Raw genomic sequence first — 25,156 nt, forward strand, 5'->3', positions numbered from 1 at the left:
TATTAGCTCCCTTGCTAATGACTAGCTCCTTCAGCAGCAGGCAGACAGCAGAGCTAGCACCAGAGCCATAAGAAACAAACACTGCATCAGCGAGCCTTTCACTGTAAGCCGGTCCATGGAAATAGCTTGATTAAAAGAAGACAAAGTGCCAAGCTGGGAATCGTGAGCAGTGATCATGTTAAAACTGCTGCCAAAGCTGCAGTAGGTAAGATATTTTTGGCATGGTTCAAAAACTTACAACTATATAAACAACCTCATTTAAAGAATGTACAAACTGCATTTTTGTGCATATTGTTAGGTGTAAAGCCAATTCTGAAGTTTTTAGGGTTTTCTAATGCACCTACATATAAAGATATTCAAGTACATTGACTAGAGTGATACCACGTGTGTAGCTGAATGCAGGAGGAGCTACATGTTTCTGCCATGTTTTTCCATCTATATAAGGGATGATTCTCGTAGTTATAGATGCTGCACCTGTACTTCAAAGCTCCCTGATTGTTGTAGTGACTCTGTCAAATTGTACAAATCACCATGCACATTGTGTCAACTTAAAACACATTTTTTCCATGAATTTCTTTATCTTTTTTATGACTACCATCATTCTTCCAAAGCAAAGTAGGGGGCTTCTGATCTCTCACCAGGTATTATTTCTTCATTTTTCACAAATACCTGTCCCTGCATTTCACTTTTCCCTCAAACACTGTTCTCTGGAGCTCTGGGTTTGGCTCTATGGAACATGTGGCATCATTCCAAATAAACCTGGGAATGTGAGGTGCAGGGATAACAACCAGCTGATATCTCTCAGTGATTATTTTCACAGAATTATGAAGAAAATGTCACAAGAAATGCAGCAATTTCCAATTCTGCAGGGATAGCTGTCACTGAGCATCAGTGACACATGTGTTGGTTCATGCATTATAACCCTGAACCTTTTGATCCTCACTCCACAAAAAGACATTCCATTAGAGTTGATTGGAACAAAAACACCCTCTACACCCTTCACTCAAAGACAACCTGCAGCATGTATGCTCGTACCTCCCTCACAAACAACATACACAGTTTTTTTGCTGTCTCTTTTTTTCTTGTGCAATAAGAATCACACAGTCAAGTTTCCACTGCAATGCCTTCAGCTGGTGATACTTAAATTCTTGGACCATCGAGAAGCCATGCACAAATTCCACTCCAACTAACCAAGAACGAGATATAATCCATCATCAACCACAAAGATGATGATTTTTTTTAAAGCCAACAATATTTATATGAGCACTGCAGCATTTATGTGCAAAGCTGTTTTTATAGTACTGTGGTGTCCACTTGCATAGCTGTTCAGCTACAGAGAAGGAAGGATTATAGGATCTCGATCAGCGCAGTGGCTACAGAGATACACCTTTGTGCATACTATCACTTGTTTGTAATATGCTGATTGGTTAAAAAGTTTACTTAAACAGGAAAAGGAATAAGCACAAATAGGAAGAAGTGGGAAACAAACCCCAACAAAGATCAAGGATGCATGAATGAGAAATTCATGGCTGCAGTGGACAGTTTAAATTTTCCTTAACACTCGGTTTCACTCCACTACAAACACGTCCTTTATATAGCTCAACTTCTGCCCTCTCCACCATGGGCAAAGCTTAAGGTAGAACTACAACCTGAACAAGAGCAGCCAACACTACATACTGCTTTATTTTACTCCATCATCTCTGATCTTCTGATGCCAAGGACAGCACCAATGCTCTGAATCATTTGGCTGAATAGGGAAATATTTTATGAGAGGCCCACTCACCCACATGCATAGTGATTCATAGGACTACTGTTAGCTCTGGGATGCTGGTCACCCATATCTGTACACTGTTATTATCATGCATTGTACTCTCAAGTAGCATTTCTAAAGTTTTTTAGCACACCGTTTCTGATTGCATCTTCATAGGTTGCTTTGAGAGCAATTCCATACACGTTCAAGGATATTTGTGGTTCCTGACAGGTTTAATAGTGTTCAAATGTATGTTTGTAAAAGCACTATAAAATTTTATGTAATCTTTGTATGCTGCAAGCATTGCTTTCCATAAATCATGAAAAGTACGCAACTGGAAATACACCTGTGGTTCACTGTTACTGGCAAGTAAACAGGCTAACACATAACCATGTTTGCAAAAATAAGCTATATAATCTAAAATAAACTATTAAGTTTGCCGTCTTGATGCATTCTCAATCGAGTGACGAAATGTTTCTCCCACAAAACGCTACACCCAGATGAACACCATCAACTTTTGGAGATATTAAGTTTGCCCCAATAGATACTAATGCTGGGGAATGAAGTTCAAAAGATCAACGATAGCTTGCCAACTCACCAATCAAGGCTATTTTTAGCTCATTTCCAACTGATGCATTAAATAAATATTATTATTATTATTATTATGTGATTCATAATAAATTAAATCTGCCTTGCCATAGTTTCATGTCACATCTGGAGGATACTTATAGCAGCTGTTTTGATTTTTAAACTGTAGCGTAATGTGACTATACTTCCTCTATGTAACTTTTTGGTCCACCAAAGTGGGGAGAAAACGGTGATGAGTGAAGGGGAATTAGGTGAGGCATTTTAAACAGAGTGGATGAGTTAGTAGAGCTACAGGTGTAAAAAATTGGAACTGACATTTGAGAAATAAATTCTCAGTGTGTGTGTTTCTCTCTCACCAGTGTGTAATGAGTTTTCTGAATTTAGGCCACACATTGTATTTTAGGGAGTACAGTCCTAATTGGTGCATGTTAACCTCTGCCATCCTTTCCTGGCAGCAATGCTTTGCAATCCAACAGGAGAAAGACAGTATGATTGAACTATGGAGCAAATCGCCCAGCCCTATAGGCTATGTAAAACATAGAGAGGATAAAAATAAATCTTTGTATAATTAACTTAAAACCTATATTCAATTAAAAACAATACAAATGTAACATATTAAAACAATCAAGAATATGCTCATTTGATGCCAGTAACAGATTAAAACAAACAAAAAAACCCCCCAACAAAACAAACTTGGAGCAGCATATGGGGCCATCCTTTTGTCCCAATTTATTGCTTAATATAGTGTCCAGTGTTTCTAATGGTTTACAGGTCTGAACTGCGGGTATGTGAGTTTTTCACCTGGGCTCTGTTATAGTGAATTATTGTTTTAAAATCTGGATGAGGAAAGCTATCATGTAAAAAGGCAAGAGATGTAAACCCAGTATATATTATCTTCACTGATGTGCACCTATGCCACAAACAGTAATATAACCACACACGATCACAGATAATCGCTTTGGAACTGTGCGCTGATAACAAACCCAATGGTCCCTATTCTTTTTAACCTGAAGGATGTGGAATAGATTTAAGAAACAACCCCCAAACCCCGGCAAAAAAAGAAAAAACAACATCAACAGTTACTCAGATTTGACATGCTATATTGTTTCTTTGCAAACAACAAGTCCAAAATAGGGCTTAAATTATTTTAACAATTATAGATTTCTGCAGACAGGATCCCGCTGAGTTACATAATCAATTGAAAGTTTGTAACATGAATATATAAATGGACAGTATGACTTTAAAAGCAAACTGAATTTCTAAGAACACCCACAGCCATGTAGAAGCCCACACCAGAGTGTAGTATTGTTTTTGTGCAGTTCAGCTAAATTGGCACCGAGGGATCCATGGAAGGAGGGGGACAGAAGAGTAAGAGGAAACATAGAACATTACAATCAAAGCATGTGCATGAGGTTGATGATTAACCCGTTATCTGCCTTGTCTCTTGAGAGCATGGGTTCCTCTTTATGTATAAAGGCAGCTCCATCCTGTTGATTCTGCCAGTAAACACCTTAGCCCTCCCTTGGAGTGGATTGCACCGTTATGGCAGCCAACAGTTCAGAATAGGACTCCTGGGGCTTGCAGGGGGATTGAGCCACATCTAATTGTCATAATAGTGACTTTATCCACAACTAGTTTGGAGTAAATTAAGATAAGAGAGCTGAGAAGAGTGGGGTGAGCATCCCAAAGGGTGCAGCTTAATATTCAAATGCTCTGCTCCGTTTGACTCCTTGTAAGCAGAGGACCTTGTCAGTGGAGGAGCAAGAGGCATGCGTGATGGATAAACTTCCTGTCTGGGAGTGTGCCCCCCACAGACATCTAAGCTACCACATCTCCTCATGCAATCTAAACAATTCCTGAACAATTACCAAATTCAAAATCTGTGATTACCCAAGCTCTACGGATATAAAAATAAATCTCAAGAAGATTAAGTGTCTTTGGAAATGATATATCCATAGAGAATTTATAAAAAAAAGAAAGAAGACATTTCAAGAACTAGCAGCGTAGCACGGCACACATACTTTTGAGAATACATCAACTCAAGGACACAGCAAGCCTAACTATTTCCAAAAGAGTGTATCATGTTCAAAAGACATAAACAATAAAATTCATGTGCACTTTTTTTTTTTTATTGCTTTGGCTATGTTTACTTTTCCCACATAGGGCAGATAGCCAAACAAAAGTAGAACATATGTTTACCCTGCCATCCTCCCTCTTCTGGCAAGAGAGATGGTCAGACAGACAAGTTAAATGTTACAGAGGTGCGGCTAGATCCGCCTTTTCAGGTCTACAGGTTTTATTTGTATTAATAACACCCCAATGACTACACTAAGAGTGCAGGACGAGGAAAAAAGATTTCACAGACCTCTAATATGAAGTTATTTGTTTAACTGAACTACAAGCATAAACAAGGTTACAATTTAAACTTAACTGTCATTCCCATTATCACGTGTGGTAGTCATATAAATAAGACCCTATAATATTGGAACCCTTAAAGGAACAATATGGGAGAGATTAAGAAAGCCATTAACCATTCTAATGAGAGGTAGCAGATATTATCAGTTTGCTTAATGTTTGCACTGTGTACATTTAATTAGCAGGTAATAGCGCAATGCACAATCACAATTAATGAATGACTGCTTGTTTGGTCTAATCATATAATATAATACTAATAGTATGCAAGCAAGACTGCCAAGGGATTTTCCTTGCCTGGAGACATTTCATTACACAGGTGAAAACATTTTGTGTTGGGAAGACATGTGTTGTATTACTTCCTTACTCTAGAAATGTAGCAGAAATATTTTATGTACTCTCAGCCATGTTTCTTTCTTTCTTTCTTTTCCCCTTGTTCTTTACAACTATGATTATCTAGTTCAACATATTACCTCTATAATTCACAGGTAACAGTATGAGGCAAAGTTGGTCCTACCTTCAAGCCGCTCTGCACTATCTTGTGGATGTCCAAGAAAGGCTCCTTAATTAGCTCGAGGTTATGGTTGAGTATCCTGACAATTCCCTCCCTCTCAAGGACAAAGAGCCGCTGGGAACCATCTCCACAGTGCACCACAGCCACCGGCTGCCTTAGACCACTCAACACCTCCTGGGCACAGTAGCAGTTGTGTTTGTGTTTCCTGGGTAACAAGGAAGATACAAAATGTCAATGTTGCCATCAACATGCGTCTTGGGTGATCCGATCATAAACGGACCGTGCTAAGTGCGTCATTTCACACTTGGCATTAGCATACGTATCGAGTGACCACTTTTGACCGGATCTCACTCTCCCACTTTACAGGCAAACAAACAAGTACTCTACATTATTTCCGCTTGCTAAGACCAAATGTTAGAATCCTGCATGGGCTCAAGTTTGCAAACTCAATTCTTCTTGCAACCAGAGAGCAAACGGACTACTAAATTACTGGAACTTACTTGTTACCAACAATTATCTCTAAATTCCAATCCAGAACCACCACCCTGACTGACCAGTTTTGAGCACATGAGCTGAACCATAGCTAAGCAAGGTCAAACACTATAAAGTGTTTTATTTTTCCTTGCACAACAGTATTATTCAAAATAAATGGTTAATGATAGCTGCAGGTAAACAACTCAATTCACTCTGCCAAAGTGCTGTTTTTCACTAGGGAGAGGCAAATCACTAGAGTACTACTAAAAGAACTGATGCCATTTGCTGTGCAGACCACCAGAAATAATGGACTGACTGACTGACTCAATGTGACTGCTTCATGGGTGCATTCAATACTCTACTGTACTATACTATCTCTATACTTAGATTTATTCAGCAGTGAACAAATAATCTAAGACACATTTTAATGCCAGATATGAACAGGAACAGAGAATGACTATGTCAGTAAATCCAGCAATAAGACAGAACAGGAAGACTTTCAGGTAGCAGTACAGATGAAAGATAAAAACAAAATAACCCCCAAAACATACCAGGGTCTTTATAAGATATTTGGCAACCACCTGCCACCTCAACAAGTTCAGTGAATCTTGGCATTGATTCTACAGGAACATTTTTCTCACAAAAAGATATCTTGTCATTTTATCAGAACATAATCTAAAAGAAATGCAAATACCACCAAGAGCTATGGTTCACTGATCCACATCATTTTCATAATCATGACCTATTATGCTCTATAAATGTCTGATCACAGGCCAAAGGTGATCACACTGAACAGATCTGCAGTCACCCTTACCTCTACTGGGACAAACAGACCTGAAAGCAGTGAAACCTCCATAGCTTTACGCCGTAGGCTTCAAATGTTGAGGGTTTTTCCATACATAAACTAAAAGAATAATACACTATATCCGGCAACAGTATACATTACCTGGACAATGATTAAAAACAATTATTGCTGTAGGTATTTAAAAGGTGTCCTAGCTGATAACTACTAAATCCATTTACATGCAAAGCAAAACTAAATCAGCTGCACTGTCATATTTTATTGACTGTCATGATCCTGGGTCTTGGAGCTCTGAGGTTTTTTTTTAAGCTTGGGACTCTTTGTTCTTAGACATTTTATTTGGTTTCTTTGCGAGTTTATGTTCTTAGTTGTCTGATTATAGGTTGAGGGTTTACTCCTGGTTTAACTTTATTTCATTTTATAACCTGTTTACTCTCCTAGTGTGTTTCCCTGTATTTGTTGTGTCTCAGTTCGTGGACTTCATTATTTGATTATTGAACATCACGTCCACCTAATAAAGATAGATTTTCTGTTTAACCTGCCTGCCTCCAGGCATCTGCACTTGAGCACTCTATCTGCAATTCATGACACTCAGAACAATAAAATATTATAAGAAAAATGCCATTGCCCATCTTTATTCAAAACATTGATTTTTCTGGGCAATAATTGTGTGTGTCAGATCTGGCTCTTTGAAAGAAGAAAACCCAGTAAGTTCAACCTCATCCACCTACATTTACCCTCAAATGTGCCAGTGTGAGACGAGGGCAAGAACCCCTGCAGATTTCCAGGCTGTGGACATGACTACTTAGGTTAATCTACATAAGAGAGGTCAATATGAAGTGCTATGGCAAAAATCAGTCTATAATCATCCACACCACCCAGTGACAACATATATGACAATTTTTTTTGCCTATACCATAAAAGTGCACAATTGCCACACTGCATTGTGCAAGGAACACAGGGCATTTAAGCTCTGTGCCTTAAATCACCAAAATGAAGCTCATATTCTCAGTCGATAGCTCGGCTGACTTAATTCTGGCTCTTTCTCCCACTCTTTTAAAGTAATGGAGCCTGTTCACTGTCATTTATGTGCTTACACTTCTCAGAGGATATGAGACAGAAGAGACAATTTAAGCCCTTAACTCAGTAACTGTCGGAAGTTATTTGACGGAAAGTTGGTTGCTGCTGTTCAGGTGCCTAGTCTCTGGCCTTTCTGCCCTAGGGAAAACTGAGATGAAAGGCATCCCCCCCATGGACTAAAGGGCAAAGCTCTCTGTGATGTACAGACCTTTGCAGTGAGGGAGGAAAACAGAATGACGCAGGATAAGCATTTTCATTATGTTAGCAAAGCTGAGCAAAAGCAGTCTGTACAAACTTTAGGATTACAGGAGAAATTGCATGGCATGTCAGTTTGAAAGTATGGACCATGTCAAAATGGACCAGTGAACCCAAAACATGTTCCAAAGCTATGCCTGCTTCTCATAGGTATAGAAAAAAACCCAAGAAGCTAATTTTGTTAGAACACATGGCACTGTCAAAACTTATTTTAAAAATTACTTTAGAGCTTCCATAGTATCACGCAATCAATGCAGTAAAACACTGTAAAAGTCAGACTACATACCTGCTGATTTCTTCTATTTTCTCATCTCCCAAGTAGTTAGAATCCTGATGATGTGATTGCTTTCGTTGAAAATCTGGAAAACACAAACTGGCATCTCTCCTCCCATAGTATTGGCAGAACTCATCCACATCGGCTTGGAACAGTTCTAGAAAACACAACAGATACCGAGATATGGAGTCATACACTCACTAGATACTGCATGGCTTCTTATACTTGGCTCGTCTGGCCTGCTTGCTTTGGTTTGCCTATAATGTATTGTGGCTATTATGCAAGAGAAGATGAGATTGTAAGTGGAGGCAGAAGAAGAGAGATGTGATGAGAAATGATGTGATGTGCTAGTATGTCGGGGAGAGTTGGAGTTTTACTTGACGAGCCAAAACAAATCCTGGCTAGACTGAGCTGAAAAGAACAAGTGAAAGCAAACTGGGCCAAACCAAATGGATCACAGATTAGAAAGGGCTCTACAGTGAACTATACCTCTTCCGGAAAGAAGAATGACTGCATTCTAAATTTTAGTTTACCTTGTCATTATTTTTATTCATGAAATAATGCTCATGCCTTAGTCCTAGTAGAAGAGACTGTCTTTCTATTCAGTTGGTTCAACACCATGCAATAATGAGGTTGCATTTGCTACAGCTGGATGATCCTTTAATTATAACTGCTTTAGATAGTTAAACCCAGTGTGCGCTGTCGATGTACACTAAATGAAAGCTTACTGGAAATGAACAGCAACACATTGCAAGTGGCAGCAAAATTCATCAAGCTTGCTGAGGAAGTACACATCTCAGCCGTTGTACATGAAAAAAATCTGAAATAAACCTAGTACAAGAACTGGCATGATGAGGACTATAATTTTGTCTGTTTGGCACTAAAAATATAATTCTTCAACTGATTCATAGATCATTTGATGGTTGACTAGGTTGTGACATACACAGAAGTGGTCTTAAGAAAGCTATTTCTAGGGAAAAAAAGAAAAAGAAAAAAACCCCACTGCATCCCAACAAAGACTCCACAAAGCTCCACAAGGAGTTCAATCATTTTGAAAAATGTGAGACACAAAGAAAGCCAAATATATGATTACTAGAATTATTAACTAGGTAAACCCTTGCCAAAAGCATCTGACTCTATACCAGAAACAATATGTCTCCATCGCAGTGAATTATGGGAACCAAATTAATTTCATGAATCACACATATACCCCCTTGAATATATTCTGCAACACTATAGATACAGAAAAAATAATTTGAAAACAAATGTCAAAAAAGTTACCAAATTACAAAACTCTTCTAAAACTACATTTTTACAACTTTTCCCATCATTATTTCTCAAAATCAACACATTTAACGGTTAACTAATCTGGTGACGCTGGATGGCAGTTTCCAATTTTCAAACTGTGTTCATTCACTTAGCTGGAGTTAAAAATGTTATTCCTTCATTTTTCTTGCCAGTCACAGGTATCCTAAAATGTTCTTTGATCAAATAAAAACAAACAAACAAACAAAAAAACCCAACCAAATTACTTGTTTTACTCTTCTGGTCTGGCTGTTTTGCATTACAGAGCTGCACATGGGCATAGCCTGTGAAATGAAAAAGTCCACCTGTTTAATATGGCATGTGACTGAATAAACAAAATTGTTTTCAGGGTGAGAGCTTTTCATCACTTGAATTGCCAAACAAAGACATGATGTTCCGAAATGCTGACTGATTGTATTTCCATAAATTCTGCCCATGAGTTCAAGGTAAAACTGACATCACATCATTCCTTATTTCCCTTTGGCCTGCTAGTTTACCTAAAACGACTTAGTGCCAGAGGAGAGGGTAATCTGCATAAACACAGGAGTCACACAGAGCTGCCCCTCGAGCCAGTGCAGTCACAACATTATTCCCGGCAATAAGCAGAGTGCGCAGTGGGTCTTCGGGGCCCTTAGCGACCTAAAAACAATCTTACCAATATTGTTTCCTTTAGTCAATCCCTCAGAGGACAGAGGAAAGCAAATACACCAGTGGTAAAAACACAAACAGGACTCTCCCTGTCCCTCCTTTCATCTACTCCCTGTGCCCCACACTGCAAGGGTTGACCGCACCAAATACTGGAGGTGATAGGATATCCCCTCAAACATCTAAACATAACATGAAGATCAAACACACGTAGAAACACACACACAGCTCTGACTATACCACCCACACTCTAGTGTCTGCAGTTATCTTAACCATGCTGGTTGGGGACATCGAATGGAGGGTGCGGGGATGAGTGGAGGAGGACATAAGAGAAGTATGGAGAAGGTGGGAGGCCCCCAGGCAGAAGTGAGAGTCAAGGCAGTAAATAGCTTTATGGAGAAAAGGGGTACATGGGCTAATCAAGGACTGGTAGGAAGTTTCATGGGTGCAGAACGACAGTTATGGGTGCAGTAAAGGCTACTGTTTCAATTTAATACCTGTGACTGGTGATTTTGTATTAGCAAAACGGGTGACACTGATAGGCAAGGTTTGTGGTTATGTTCACTTTTGCTGCCTCCCATTACAATATTCAGGTACAATAAAAAAAAGGAATTGCACATTCAAAAATTCCAACTTAATTGTTACCATTTATGCAAATGCCTAAGAAAAGCATTGCTCATATTGTACATCATTCAATCAAATTAATCTGTCTGTAGTTTGGAGATGATTTTCAGGAATCGCCAATACCTCCTTGTATGCTTGACAATGTCTTCTACCTTCATTGCAGGGTGTGCACTAACAAAAGATACTGTAAAAGAGTTAACATTAAAAAAAAAGGCAGGAAACAAATCAAAGGAGAAAAGAAGTGAGAGAACAAGGGAGCGAAGGCAAAGACACACAGAGTGAGAGACAGAACTCTGTCCATATTCCTGGCTCCCCACTGCTAAAGTTATACTTCCATCTGGTTATCTTCCAAGGCAACCTGGGTGGCCCACCCAAAGTACTTGACATCTTGATGCACTTCAGCAGTTTTACATACACACAACCTTTGTAGAAAAATAAATGTGTCATTCGTCACCACATATGCTGATCTGTGGGGGCTGATGGGGGGTGTACAGGGAGGAGCCTACAGTGGGGGGACGGGGTGGGAGTCTTGTCTGGATTCTTCTCTTGAGGTTTTCTGGTTTGACTCTCTGAGCCCATATGTCTATCAGTTCATAAGGAAACAATGTAACTCTGACAATGCCAGACTTCTTCTTCTTTGCCTTTGCTCTGTAGAGTCCGTCTCGCCAACATCAGTTGTAGTTGAATTGTTGTACATGATACTACGGTAGGCCATTAAATGCAGATGAGCAAGGACTCCGATGGAATGTATGTGTTTGATATTTGACTTGAGCTGCAGCGTATCATGTGGGTGGATTGCAGACAAGTGTGTTTGAAACTGTTCTCTGTTTGCAAATCTTAGCAGATCTAATCAGTTTGTGGCGACCGAGACTGGAAGAAGACTTGGCTGTAGGAGAAGAGACAGTCAAGAAGTGTTTGATCTTGTGTGGTGTGCACTCTGAAGGTACCTGTGATCTTCTGAGAAGAAAATGCTTCAGTGATAGAGGCGTCCCATTTAACAGTACATTACACATATAGAAAACTGTTGCATCAATGGCTTTTTTGTTTTTTTGTGTTTCTGCCATCTAATAGTCAGGAACGACAGAGGCCAGTACAGCAACACTTCAGCTATGTTTACAAATCATGTTAACCTACTACCCAAATGAAAACAGTTTAATGGCAGAGCATGAGAGAGTTTTTTTAGTTGACAGTTTATGTCTGAGGAAGGCAAAGCACCCAGCAGTCATGTCTAGACCACAGCTAGGGTGCATATGCATCCCAAATACAGAATCAACTCCAGCAGTTCAGTCTAGCAAGTTGCATCCAGGAACAGGTTATAAAATAGTTCACTTTTCTCCAGTCAGTCAAGTTTTCTGGAACACAGGTCAGGCCGGCTGGATTTTGTCAGTGCATTCATGAAATTTGTTTTCACACCCACCTTTGCATATCTAATATTTTCCATTCACATGTCACGAACTGTCTCAAGTCTGCATATTGTTACTACCTTCAAGGGCTTCAGAAAGTTAATTTATTGCAAATTTCTGCTGATTAAAATAACCCTGCATGATCCCAACAGACCTAACAGAGACGTGAGAACAACAATATCGGCACCTGATGACATAAACACAGCTAGACTCGATACTGTGTCATAAGAAGCACAAAAATCACTCTCCAAATTTGATTACTCAAATGTGCTAGGCCAGCCTGCACACTAATCAGGTGCTGGGTCCGTACAGCCAGAGTGTGGCAAGTGATTTTACTGATGCATTAAGAAACGAGGTAGAAAGCAAGAAAAATGGGTGAGACAAGCAACAGCAAATCGGGGTGAGGTCAGATGAGGTAAGAGCTGAATAAATAAATATCCACAGACCAGACTATTGACGCACCACTTCTTGCATAAGTTCAAAAATCTTCCAGCTGCACATGCATGTGAAAGCTGAGTCTCAATGAGAAGTGTGGCTGGGTTTGATTTTTTTTTTTTTAATAAATCAAAATCAACATGTTCGCATCAATTTGAATTTATGAGAATTACAAATGACCAAATATAGCACATGCTTACTTTAACTTAATCTTTTCCACTGTGTATGTTTACTTGGATACCATCAGGTAACCACACTGGCAACATTAAAGTTATAATAATGGCTATTATTATCTGTGTAATTACCTGGTATGTGCCCCCTGCAGGTGTAGTAGAACTCGCGGCAGAAGTTCTGGCAGAGCCGTGGCAGGTCTGGCTCCCTGTGTGGCATCTTATCCATGTCCAAGGAGTGGAACAACACCTGGGCATTGGGGGAGCAGCGAGCACACTTGATCTCCTCCAGGAGACGTCCACATTCTGTATTGTTGGTGGAGAAAATCTGGAGACCACACGCAACAAGGGCATACGCCTGATTAGAACGGCTTGCTGTTTGCTTTTACCTCTCACTTCACACTCACTACGCAAGCAAACATATAGTTTAGGTTTAGCTGGACATTTGGTGATAGCAGCATGATAAATATTACACTATGAAGAAGGGAGAGTTTAGATTGTGAGATTCATTTTCAAATCTTTGTTATAAATTCCTGAATATGACGACACTGAGAATTTAGAAAAACTACGCAAGATGCTTTCAAATGATCTCACTGAGTTCAAATTATATACTTTTATATATTTTTGTATATTTATTTCAGTGTTAGGCTTGTATATATCAGCTCAGTAAATATGTGTATATGATGTCTAACATTATGCTCCCATTTAACTACATGAAATTAGCCAATGTGATATATATAAAGCAAGTACTCACAAGATTTAAAGATAGTTATAAGATATATATGACGTATAATTTGTTCACTACATACATGAAAAGCTTAATGTTAATGCCATGGACTCTGTTAATGTTCTACAGTGGATATGTTTGGGGTGTTTTTATTTAGTTTTAGTTTTTATTTCTTTCAGTTTGAAGTCTTCAACAACTCCACAATTGCATCTGCATCACCCGACTCCACATTTTCAGCAGCAACTAGTGATGTCACTTACCTCCTTGTTCTCCCACTGGAGAATGCATGATCCCATTCATAAAAGTGAATTCTAACAAAGGTCTAAAAGTTGTTTTTGTCTTTTCCTGAAATACTCAACATGCTTAAATTTTCTATACAATTGCAACATTTTTTATTCAGTCGCCTTTTGTACAGACTTGTCAAGCCTACAGTCTGACCTCCCTTTCTGTAAACAGAAATAAACAAAAAGATCATCTCATTCTCTGCCTACTTACCAAGTTCACAAACACTTAAAATCAAATTACGATACCCACGCTTGACAAATTTCAAAGCAAAAAATGAATGAAACCAAATAAGCGCCTCAAAGCCTGACTTGGGGTGATTATGCAAAGGTATACATAGACTTCATCCAAAAGAAATTAGCAGGATTATTTACATAACAAATTAGCTATAATAAAACACAATGTAATCTGTTTTAGGTCAAGTGCTGTTTGCAGGCAGCAGGCTGGTAGTGCTTTGCTCTGTGTGAGGTCCATGTGTAAACACCAATTTAGAGATAGACAGGCACATCATTCCCTCTCTGGTATCAACAAATTAGCAGTCTGTCGAAGTCAATTAGACCAGGGGACCCAAGGCTAACATATGGACACCTTACACTTTACTCTAGTTGCAGAGCGAGTTGAAGCTGCAGAACAGACTTTCTCTTCAGAAGTTGTACAGTGCTGATTTTGCCCATAAGGTGAAATACACTTTCAGACATGCAAATAGGAAATCGCAATTCATAGAAGGCAATGTAATGGACTAAACAAAGACAGAATCATACTGAATGGTATCTTTGTTCTGCAATTTATCTAACCCCTTTCCAAAAGGGAGCTCTGCACTGTATGTACAGTGTGTACCTCTGTCTCGGTATCCTCTACGCTCATGCCCTGTAGTGTTGCGGGCATGCCTGCTCTCCTGCTCTAAATTGCCCATTGATTCTGCGTGCCATAGGCTGGCACAAGGTCCACAGAGAGTAGCATTTGTGTGCTCTCAACCATGCCCTGTGTCCATATGTTACTGGGATGGGCTCCAATGTTGCCATCATCCAAACCAGAACAAGTGAACCTTTGTTTGTTGTCTCTCGCTCAATCTTGGTGAGTACACGCCTCAAAAAAAACAGGGAGAAAACAGCAACAAGGAGGCTCAGCTGTCACACTTTCACAGAGATCAAGAGCAGAGTCACAATCGGGGAAAAAAGTGGAACTACAATGGGGTAAGAAAATTAAATCATGAGTAACTTAACTCCCCTGTCATTTCAGATTTTTACATTGCATTTTTTTATTTATTAAAACTCCCTTCACACCTGCAAAGCTCAGCCTTGTGTGGGAGAACAGCTGCTCCTTCTATGATCGCATCTGCATGACTCAACAGCAAAAATCCACAGAAGAAACACATTAACACATAAAAAAATGAAAATGTAAAATACAATTCAGCTGGAATAAAAAAAATAGAGAAAAAATCTGGACAGTCCTCACACAATCAGGGAGACTGGGATAGGAGAAGGGAGACAAGCACTGAGGTAGGCAACACTAAGCGTTAACAAAACACTTGTCCTCGGGGAATAGGTGTAAGTTTATTGCGGGGGGGGGGGGGGATATAGTGAAAGACACGCACCCTCTCAAAGGCATTAACACTTGGACAGGGGCTCATGACTGGGGGGAGAATGATGTTCTCCAGCTTCTCCCATTAGTGAAACCAACAAACACAATGGTGTTGTTGTTATTCTTTTGCCATAATCAGAAAGGGCTCCGTGTGTGGGCAGTGTAGTTGGGAGGAGGAGAAGTCGAGTTCGTCCTATTCAGTTTCGACCCCCCCACCCCTTCTTATTTGCATGACTTGAGCAAATTAAATGATGCAATATGGCTTTTTGTCGCAACACAAAGTGAGATACCACCCAGCCACTGAATGATTCGAGGGGTGGTTTACATGAGAATGGCCCGGTGAGGATCCAAAGGAATCTGCTACAAGTTTGGCCGCATACACTCGCTGTTTTTTTCTCCTTCCTGCATTTCCGAAGAGCGGTTTAATTAACCCCCCCCTCTGAGCTTTGCGCTGCATTACATTTTAACACTTACATTATTACCTCGGTTGGCGCCATAACGGTCAAGAGTGGAAGAGCGCGAGACACTTAAAAGACGTTAGACAAACAAACGTCTGAGCGTTAACTCTGAGAACCAACGGCTGCCAAACAGCCGGCAAGAGGGGAAAAATCCTTATCAGCTTCCAGTTCCAGTAAAAAGGTCGACGGCTGACTTTAAAAAAAAAAGGGTACAGCCGAACTCCTACCTTGTCGGGTAAATGGCTCAACAGTTAGTTACCTAGCGCCTCTTTCTGTCACTCTCAGCCGGCGGTTGGAGCTCACTGTGGCCAGCGTAGAAGTAACGTAAATCGGGCGAGTGATTGCCATGGTAACAACGAAGCGGATTGGACACACCGAATTAGAGTTGAACCGTATTATGAGAAGCTGGTAAACATTTTATTGCTGAAAGCAGGATTTTTCTTCACTTTTAAGGCTGCCTCCGATAGAAGCAGATTAAGTTGTTCTCCGAAGATTGTATAAATGCTACAGCGATACTGAAAAGAGGGGGAAATAAATAAATAAAATTAAGCCACGCATATGCTTACAGTTTTATGAATGGGGATTACATCTGAAGCTATTTAAAGGTCGCCTACCACTAAGGCTACAATAGCTTTGCCACAGCAACATAAAAATTAGGACTTCTTCTTGGCAGCATAGCCCAAGGCAACTTCCTCTTGCCATCCTCAAATTCAGCTGTCGGTAGTAAGAAGCAGAATGACAATGCACAAAGGCTGTAAATGCATGTCCTCAGGTGCCTTAGCAATAATAATATATATATATAAAAAAAGCCAGTCCTTTCATTAGAAGAAAATGCTGCGTGTGCGGACGGACTTTAACTTACCCTGGGATCCCTGCGGTGCAGGATCTGATAGGCGGCTCTCCTGGTGGGGCAGCAGGATACGCGAGGATACAGCCTGTGGCAAACTTCTCCTCCGCTGCTGCCGTCAAGCAACAGTTTTCGCTCCCTTTTCTTCAGCCGCTTGGGCAAGCTTCCGTCGTAACATCTTCTTCTCCTGGGGCTCATTTCTCCTCTCTCGCCAAACTTTGCGTCCCCACATTCCCACACGTTGACCGCGATGGCCAGCACAAGCACAAATTGCAAATGCTTCATAGTCTCAAAAGATAATAAAATGCGCTTGCAATAATATTAATTATAATAATAGAAAATAAAACAAAACGCGTCCCTTTAAAAAAAAGAGAGAGAGATGTTGACCTGGAGTGCACTATATTTTTATATGTATATATTTCTCCACGCAGGAAAAAAAAAACAACAGTCAAATTTGTACACGCAGGTGTTCTAAATGTGATTCGTTAGTATGAAAACAGGTGTTTAAAATAAATTAGCCCTACTTTTCCCTTCTGGTTATACAGTATAACTCCGAAAATTAAAATAATATAATAATAACAATATGAAAGCAAAAATAATAACACATTTTATCCTGATGAGCAGAAAAAGCCAAAACCCGCAAAACAGTGGAAGTGGAAAAAATACAAAAAATAAAGCCGTGACGTTCCGTTAAGATGTAATTCCTTTTTGAGCACAGCACGGCAGTTTGGACATGCACAGGTAAAAAAACATATAAGAAAAATAAAAGTTGCCTCTCACTAAAGTCCTCAGAGCGCTCACATGTTTTCCCGTGCTCTTTCCTCCTTCTTTTTAACCAGCGCGCGAGAAGAGGAGCGAGCACAGTGACGTATGACTTCGCGGGAGCGCGCGTGTGGCCACAGTCGCGTCCACGTCGAGGTAAACGGTTACCTGGCAGAGCGGCGGACGGAGACAGGAGGTGGTGGGGGGAGTAAAGTACCGAACGCTCATTCGACGGTAGAGGCGATTAAAACGACTGTTGCTCATTATTCACTGCCTTCCTGTACTTATCACGTCAGTGTAATGACTTATTTTGACAATAGCGAGAGAGAAATGTAATAGACTATTAAACTTCTCCTGAATTCCCTCCCTAAGACGGCGGTCGTTGTTCATAAATATGAAAAACCTTTACAGTTGTACGTCAAGTAAGCATTATTCTTCTGATGTAGTGTGGTGTACCTAAGGTACATTTACTAAAACTGTACCTGCACGGTTCTGGGGAAAGCTAACGCAGGCTTTTAAGAATGGGTAAACTAGCCAGTGACTATTTTAATACGCAGTAATTACTAGCTACGTAAAGACTTGCATATGCTCTTTTAAACTTGTTAAAAACAATCAACCTGTGCCTTTTTATACTACTTTTTTGTCTGTCCCCCCCCCCCCATATACAGATTCTCACCGTATTTTAGTTAATGAACAGTCATGTCAAAAATGACTTGCCTCGGTTCTTGAATGGCTTTGCTGTGGCAGCGACTGATATCTCTTAAGAGACTGTAGCATTAGAGAAACGTCACACTGCATATTGTGTCATGGGTTGTTTGACTTCGTTTATGGTCTAAAGGCTTTGCTCTGCAGTACTTTTCTTGTAGGCGGTGGAAAATTGGCTACAATGCGAATCAATCACTAACAATCTGATGCCCAGTGATTTGTTCCTGTACAGTCGTACTTACAGTAAGGCATCTTAATTTGGCTAAAGTCTCCTGATAATACCAAATGTGGGACAAACCCTCTTTCATTCCGCTCTTCAGGAAAGTCACATGATAGCAATCCAAAAGGGACTGTTCAACCCAGAGCAATTACCGGGGAAACATTGGGAAAACCTGAAATCAGTTACATTAGCGGCACCTGTTCTTACTTGGGGGTCTCCAGCACTCACCAAAGCTGCGGCACAGCTTATCTACAGGAATCTGGAGCGGGTGGAATCCAAGAGGGGTTGGTTTGATTGTGGGCAATTATGGAAATGACTCAGTGTGCTATGAAGCTGTGGCAGACCCTGCCAGTTCTGACCCCCTACCTTCTACATTCTTCACATTACAGAACTGGAGATTTTTCAGGACCAAAGCGGGGCCGGAGTGCTACTTGCTTAACTCTGGTTTAAGGGCAGATCAGGGCCATAAGAATAGTAGGAATCGTCCACCACCAGCACCACCAGTATCACCACTAACATTAGAGCTCCGAGCAGAAGAGAATATACGTGCATTGTCAAGCAGCGTGAAAACATGTGGGATGCAGCTGTGGAGCAGAAAAGAGTACATCTGCTCGGAGAGATAGACCCAGAGAATCACAGTTAGACAGACCACAATTCTTAGCTGACATAGTGAGGCACAAGCTCAGAGCTGAGGCACATATACATGCATGAGAACAAAAATCAGACGCTGACTCTCTCTTTGCTTGGCCCATTTGGCCCATTCAGATCACATATTCAGAATGCTGACCTAAGTGAAACATCCACATGCAAAGTGCGTGATAATTTCCTGATGTGATACCACCTGCTCCACCCTTTCATTTCTGCAGGGTCAGTGGGGGAAATCATCTTTTCGATCAGCATCTGAACCTCTTTTAAGGATATCCCAAGGGATGGTGGTTAGGTTTGCATGTGACCACATAAGCATCAACAACATGACTCTCATTGCCGCCTCTGCTGTTTCCCCCTAAACTGAAGAAATGCTTACTCTGTTCTCTCAGTCCGTCTGTTATTGCGTTGTTTGTCTCATAGCTCAGCATCGTGATCGTGTGCGTCCACCAACGGAGTAACAACAGGACTCCACTTGTGTATTTTGTTAGTGTTTCCATTCTAGGCAGTCAAAACCACCACCTCACACCTAACAGTTCATAAGTCTACCTAAAGTTGTCTCTGAGTGTTGTTGGAGGTGGCCAACATTTAACTGCAGGGTCAGCTGGGTTCATCTGCAAAGATGAAAGCACAAATATAATTTTTATTATTGCACTGAATAATAATAAAATCTTGAACTTGAACAGAACATAATGTCTTTTCTAAAAATCAGTGGAAAAAAAGAACAAAACAAAACACTGGAATTAGTCAATTTCTATCTCTTGTGTTGTTGGTGTCATTTTTAAATGTCTCTTAATTAGAAATCTTGAAGTACCTCAATGGTAACTGGGTTTCCATGGGCATCAGTACAGCTACAGCACCTCTACAGCTAATACAGCTTTGTGGATGGACTCACAAACAAAGATGGACATAGCTAGAATGACATCACCCATTTGTATCTCCATTTCTGACTATGAAATCTCACACTCATTAGCTACCAACTTGTCAGTCACAAGTCATTATCCAATGAGCATCACCCCAGAAAGCCTTCCTTCCTGAAACTTTAAAAATAAATTTTCATTCAGTATGGTCACAGATTAGTTGCTGAGCCTATAAACTCATTATGAAAGTGCCAACAGAGGTCAAGTCCAGGACTGTTTTTCCACTGATTTCTAATAGGTCCTATTGCAATCAAGGGCATCGCCGCCTAGTGGCTGTTAAAAAGAATGCAGTTTAAAAGCACTGTTCAGGTTTCACCTTTCTTGCAAGCTAGGTCCATCTTTTGTGGTCTTTATGGATAGATCTTTCTGACTTCATATTAAGAAATGCATGTGTGTGCATTTAAACAAAAATTAAGATCAAGGTGCTTTAGATTGGGAGGTAAAGACCCTATAATAGTGCAGAAAACCCCAACAATCAGATGACCTTATGAACAAGCACTTTGGTGACAGTGGGAAGGAAAAACTCACTTCTAATAAGAAAAAAACCTCTGACAGAACCAGGCTCAGGGAGTGGCAGCCATGCGATTATCAGTATTATCTGATTCTAATCTCAACTTTGACAAACATATAAACAAGTTCAGCCAGTCCTGATACTCCTACATGAGGAATAGCTCAGAAACATTATCAATCGTTTTAATAACACTTGGACTATCATTCATGCTTTTATTGCTTCTTGGTTAGACTATTGTAATTGTCTTTCAATAAATATCAATCAGAAGACATTAAACAGACTTGAGATTTGCAGGAGCCAGACTTCTTACAAGAGCCAAGAAAAGTTAAGATATTACTCCAGTCTTAATGACTCTATACTGGCTGCCCATTACTTTTTTAAAGGATTTAAATATTTTACTTATTACTTATAAAGCCATTCATTGTCTGGCCCAGATTTTATACCCAAACTGCAGTACTTGCACTAACCATTACACAACCTCTGATCCTAAGGAAGAAACCTGTTAACTGTTCCCACCTCGAACTTAAAAGGCAATCGAGCTTTTCCTGTTAGGACTTCTCAGTTGTGCCTCAAGAAGTTAAGCTTAATTCTTTATAATGCTTCTTCTTTAAAAAAAAAAAAAAAACAGGGAAGCTCTTTGTAATGCTGGTTTTGCTAAATGCTATAAAAAAATAGGCTTTATTATTTTTTATTCAGATTAGGTACACATGTCAGTGTTCCCTTTAGGATTAATTTTTGCTTTGTAGGAATAACCACTGGTTATGTCAACTGGGCATATTTCCTAAACTTTCTAGCAAACAAGAGTTTGTGAAAAAGAGTATTGTGTATCAAATGCTTTTTTCAGATGGAACAAAATAAAGCTCATGGGAAGGAAAAGGAGGGCAAAAGCAATAAATTGCGAGATGGATTTTTACTAAGCTGTAACCTGAAATTGGAAGGCAGTAGAGGTGATTATTATGCAAATTGTCTAGTGGGGTCTAGAAAGAAGATGACCAAGTAATACAAAATGAGAAAGGTATTGATTTACACATATAAAGGTAAATGTCTTAAATATGTTTTTAAAAGAAACATTAAAAAAATGCTCATAAGATAACACTACTGTGTATATATGGATCGAATGTTGTGTGGGCAGCTGATCGCAGCCATTTTATTATAAAATCCATTTTAATTTGACCTATGTAGTACAATATTATTATTAATTTTTCCAATTTTCCAAGAGGCAGTCTGACTATTTGGAGTGAAAACAATGTTTCCGGCGTAGTTTTGCAGTCATATGGCAACTGTGTTTTGTTTGTGGTGAGAAATGTGTTTGCTTGCTTTAGATCTGGTTGGTTCAAGTAAAAGATCATTTGCTCTGAGTTAAAGGTGCAGTCAGTTGTTTTTGGAAGTTATTTAACATAAGAACAGGATACTGTGCTCATAAATATACATTAATAAGTGTGTAATTACATCTTCTAACAAACTCAGAATTCAACCATTAAAAAGGGTGCACGTTTGTAGAAGCTGTCATGTTGACCCACTGTCTTGTATACAGCTGCTGATATAGACGTCACCATTCTGCCTAATTGTGTTTTATGTTTGTGGCTGGGGACCGGCCAAAGAGGAAGTAGTCGTAGGGGTTTAAGTGCCATGGAGGTAAATTTTTATTTGTGCACATTTTTAAATGTTCTGCATGAATTTAAATGTGACGTAAAAGCATCGTTTACAGGCATCCATATGTGTTGAGTTGCTACTGATGGACCAACTCGTTAGACAGAGCACAACAAAGGACACCTTGTGCATAATTTGGAGACGTGTGCAGGTTTGACAATTTACTAGCGCCAAATCACAATAACAGTTGCTTCAAGGCGTTTTATTTTGCATGATAAAGGCCCTACAAAAATACAAAAAAATAACAATCAGATGACTTCTCATTAAACACTTGGCAAAAGTGGAAAGGAAAAACTCCCTTTTAACAGGAAGAAACCTGCGGCAGAACCAGGCTAAGTGAGGGGCAGACATCTGCCACAACTGACTGGGAGCGAGGGGAGGGAGACAAGACAAAAGACAAAGGGGCAGCATTTGGTAACCCAACCTACTGAGATGCTAAGATGGAATACTATGAGGGTGAATACGATAAACATTTCACCTGCCTAAAATCAGCATTTTAGTATTATTGTGACCAAGAGAGAAAGGAGATTTCAGGAGGGCTCTAATGTCGCTTCACAAAGCCATCACAATTAGACTGTCAGTGCTTCATGTAGATTGAATAATACCCTATCCTATCTGACCACATCAAAAATCCCAGTACAGATATAGCAGTGAACATTTTTAGATTATATCTCTGTTTCAGCCTAAAAGATATTGCCTTTTTGAAAAATACTGCTCCCCTTCTGTCTTATTCATATAACCATAATAAATGTGGCTAGTAAAAGTATGACCATCACAACGTCAGATAATTGGTCTTAGAAAGTCACAGAAACAGTCATCCACCTGCTAAAGATGCAGTTATGGTGAAGTAGTCCTACTTATTTGTTTGGATTTCAACAGTTCACACTTTTTAAAACAAAAGGCAACACAAAGCTATTATCTGAATGAAATTACTTAGTTGATTTAACAGTGGTATAAGCCCCAGAATCAAAGCACATACAGCTCATACATACAGTATGCACTGCACAGTGAAATCATTCAGCGCACTCCTACGGCGCTGAAATCACATGACGTTATTTCATTTTTCTCCCCTCCACTGCAAACATGAAATCATTAATGTCAGCTCACTGTTAACAGTCGTCCAGCCATGTGTGTACTTTTCTTTCATGGCATCCATCCCTCACCTTGCAGCACACAGCAGCATTGCGTTACTCTCACACCTTCTTTAATGACCCTGCTTTGGCAATCGTGCGCCTTAAGGCATACAGACCTCGGAAAGTGTTCACAATGCCATTAATAGTTCTGACAACAGCTTAATGAGCCTCTGCCATCTGTTTATGAAAGCTTCAGGGAAAAGCAGGAGAGAAACAAGAAAATCAGATCCAGTAGCCATTCCCAGCTGTGCAAGTGTGCCTGATTTCCACTTGAACAGATCTAAACACATGAGGACATTTTAAGTGTAGTGACTTATGCAGCGTCATCCGTGGTGAGTCAGTGACTGAGCCTGGGCTGTCTGCCCAGTATCAACAGCCTCTAAATCACGGGCTTCAACCATAAGACCACACTACCTCGCCTTTAGCTTCCTCGCCCCTCCTTCCTCTGTACCACCCCGGAGTGTCCTTAGGCCTTGTTTGGCTAAAGTATACACATGGCATGAATAAGTGAAGCCACCCAGGGCTCCCTAGTATGGTGGCACGAGCTGAGAAGATGGAGTGTCCCGTAACTGCTGGAGCTATGCTAAATGCCTGATGCATGTAAATACACACAAATACAGTGACACAGCTCCATGGAAATAAATACAGCAGCTTTGGCTTCCATTGCTCCTTTCAGGAAAAGTAGAAAGCCAATCAGTCATTTCTTTAGACAGATGTCTTTCCAGATGTTTCAACACAGTGACTCTTTAGATTTCCAACTCAGAGAGCTTATGATGAGTCATTCTGTCTTTCACAGGTCTCGAATCTCTCGCTCCAAGTCTTTTTTTTCCCAGTCATAAAGGAGACAGCAGACAATAATTGAAGCAATTATAAAGTTGTTCTGTTAGGATTTGGCTAATTTCTCCTATACTCTGCTTTGAAAGAGACTATTTCCCTTTCCTCCTTTTTCCACTTTCTTTGGTCTTCCCCTCCTCCAAGTAAGAGGTTAATGTGCAGATTGATGACTCTTTATGGTAACTTGTTTGTAAATGTTTCCATCGGGGTTAAACAGATCCCAAAGTAGTACCATGTTAGGCACTACATATGTGTGCAAATTGCAGATTCATTACAGCGAAGAATCACTGTACTGAAAATGAATTTGGTGGGATGGGGGCAGGCAGGCGGCTGGTGGTAAGTGCAGTCTGGTGTGGGCAGCAATGATGGTGGTCCCTGACTGTCGATGCTCTCTCTCTTCTTTCCCTCCCTTTGCTCCCTCATTCCCAGTACCCCGCCGTCCTCAGCCCATCTGTTCCTGCTTGGCCTCTCGAGCTCTCCATCAGGTAGGCCTGAGCCATTGAGTGCTCCTTCAACTCATGGCATCTGAATAAACCAGGCAGAGGAGTGTGTGTGTGTGTTTGAGCATATGCACCTGCACAAGGTCTTTTTTTAATGTACCGTCTACAGTGTTTGATAAATAGGGTCCTTCAAAAGTTATTAGCCGACTACTTAAACTGGCCAGCTCGGTCAAGGTGACATCAAAAGCCATGGCGCACATTTTTTTCCTCCCATTCCATTTTGCTCACTAAAAACCCTAAAAAGTGACTGTTTTAACGCTCTTTCAAATCTAAACAGCGTTTCTCTCTCCAAGCAATTTCTACCAGTGTGAAGAACAACACTGCTAAGTTTACACCCCAAATTCTTGCTTTTGCTTGACGAATGTGGAAAACATCAATTCTCGCTAAACGTGAACATTTTATCTGAGGAGTCAGTCAAACAAAACGAGTAGCAGGCCCACCAACCAGATTAATCAGTTCCACTCTTATTTAGATTAAGCAAATGGAAAGAATTTTACTCCATCATTTGGAAAAGTACTGTAGTTCTCAAGGTGGTCCTCAGCATGGGTGTAATTGGTCTGATAGTGCCCTGTACAGCTTCTCCCAAAATTGGACGTCATATAGTTTTTCCAGGACTTGTAGTCAGTTGTGAAATCTCAGTTTGCACAGTC

The 25,156-nt window shown here is 40.2% G+C and overlaps 1 protein-coding gene across 7 annotated transcripts in view; it reads right to left on the minus strand.

The window, feature by feature from the left end:
- Positions 1–17,448, minus strand: part of hhip (hedgehog interacting protein) — a 37,604-nt gene extending 20,156 nt beyond the window's left edge. Inside the window, exons 1-5 of one of the 7 annotated variants that reach the window (XM_085459028.1) lie at positions 16,039–16,122; positions 15,024–15,075; positions 12,867–13,059; positions 8,162–8,306; positions 5,268–5,469 (exon numbers count right to left, since the gene is read on the minus strand). In XM_085459028.1, coding sequence (XP_085315154.1) covers positions 5,268–5,469; positions 8,162–8,306; positions 12,867–12,960 — 441 coding nt within the window. In that variant the 5' untranslated portion in view covers positions 12,961–13,059; positions 15,024–15,075; positions 16,039–16,122. Of the gene's footprint in view, positions 1–5,267; positions 5,470–8,161; positions 8,307–12,866; positions 13,060–15,023; positions 15,084–15,795; positions 15,986–16,006; positions 16,125–16,641 lie in introns of those variants that run through there. The other 6 variants (XM_085459022.1, XM_085459025.1, XM_085459024.1 and 3 more) reach the window with 6 other exon arrangements.
- Between the last annotated feature and the right edge of the window lie 7,708 nt (positions 17,449–25,156).

This window comes from Copadichromis virginalis, linkage group LG6, assembly GCF_057382275.1.
Source record: "Copadichromis virginalis isolate Kocher_CV1m ecotype Utaka linkage group LG6, C_Virginalis_male_GT1.1, whole genome shotgun sequence".
NCBI classification, from domain to species: Eukaryota; Metazoa; Chordata; class Actinopteri; order Cichliformes; family Cichlidae; genus Copadichromis; species Copadichromis virginalis.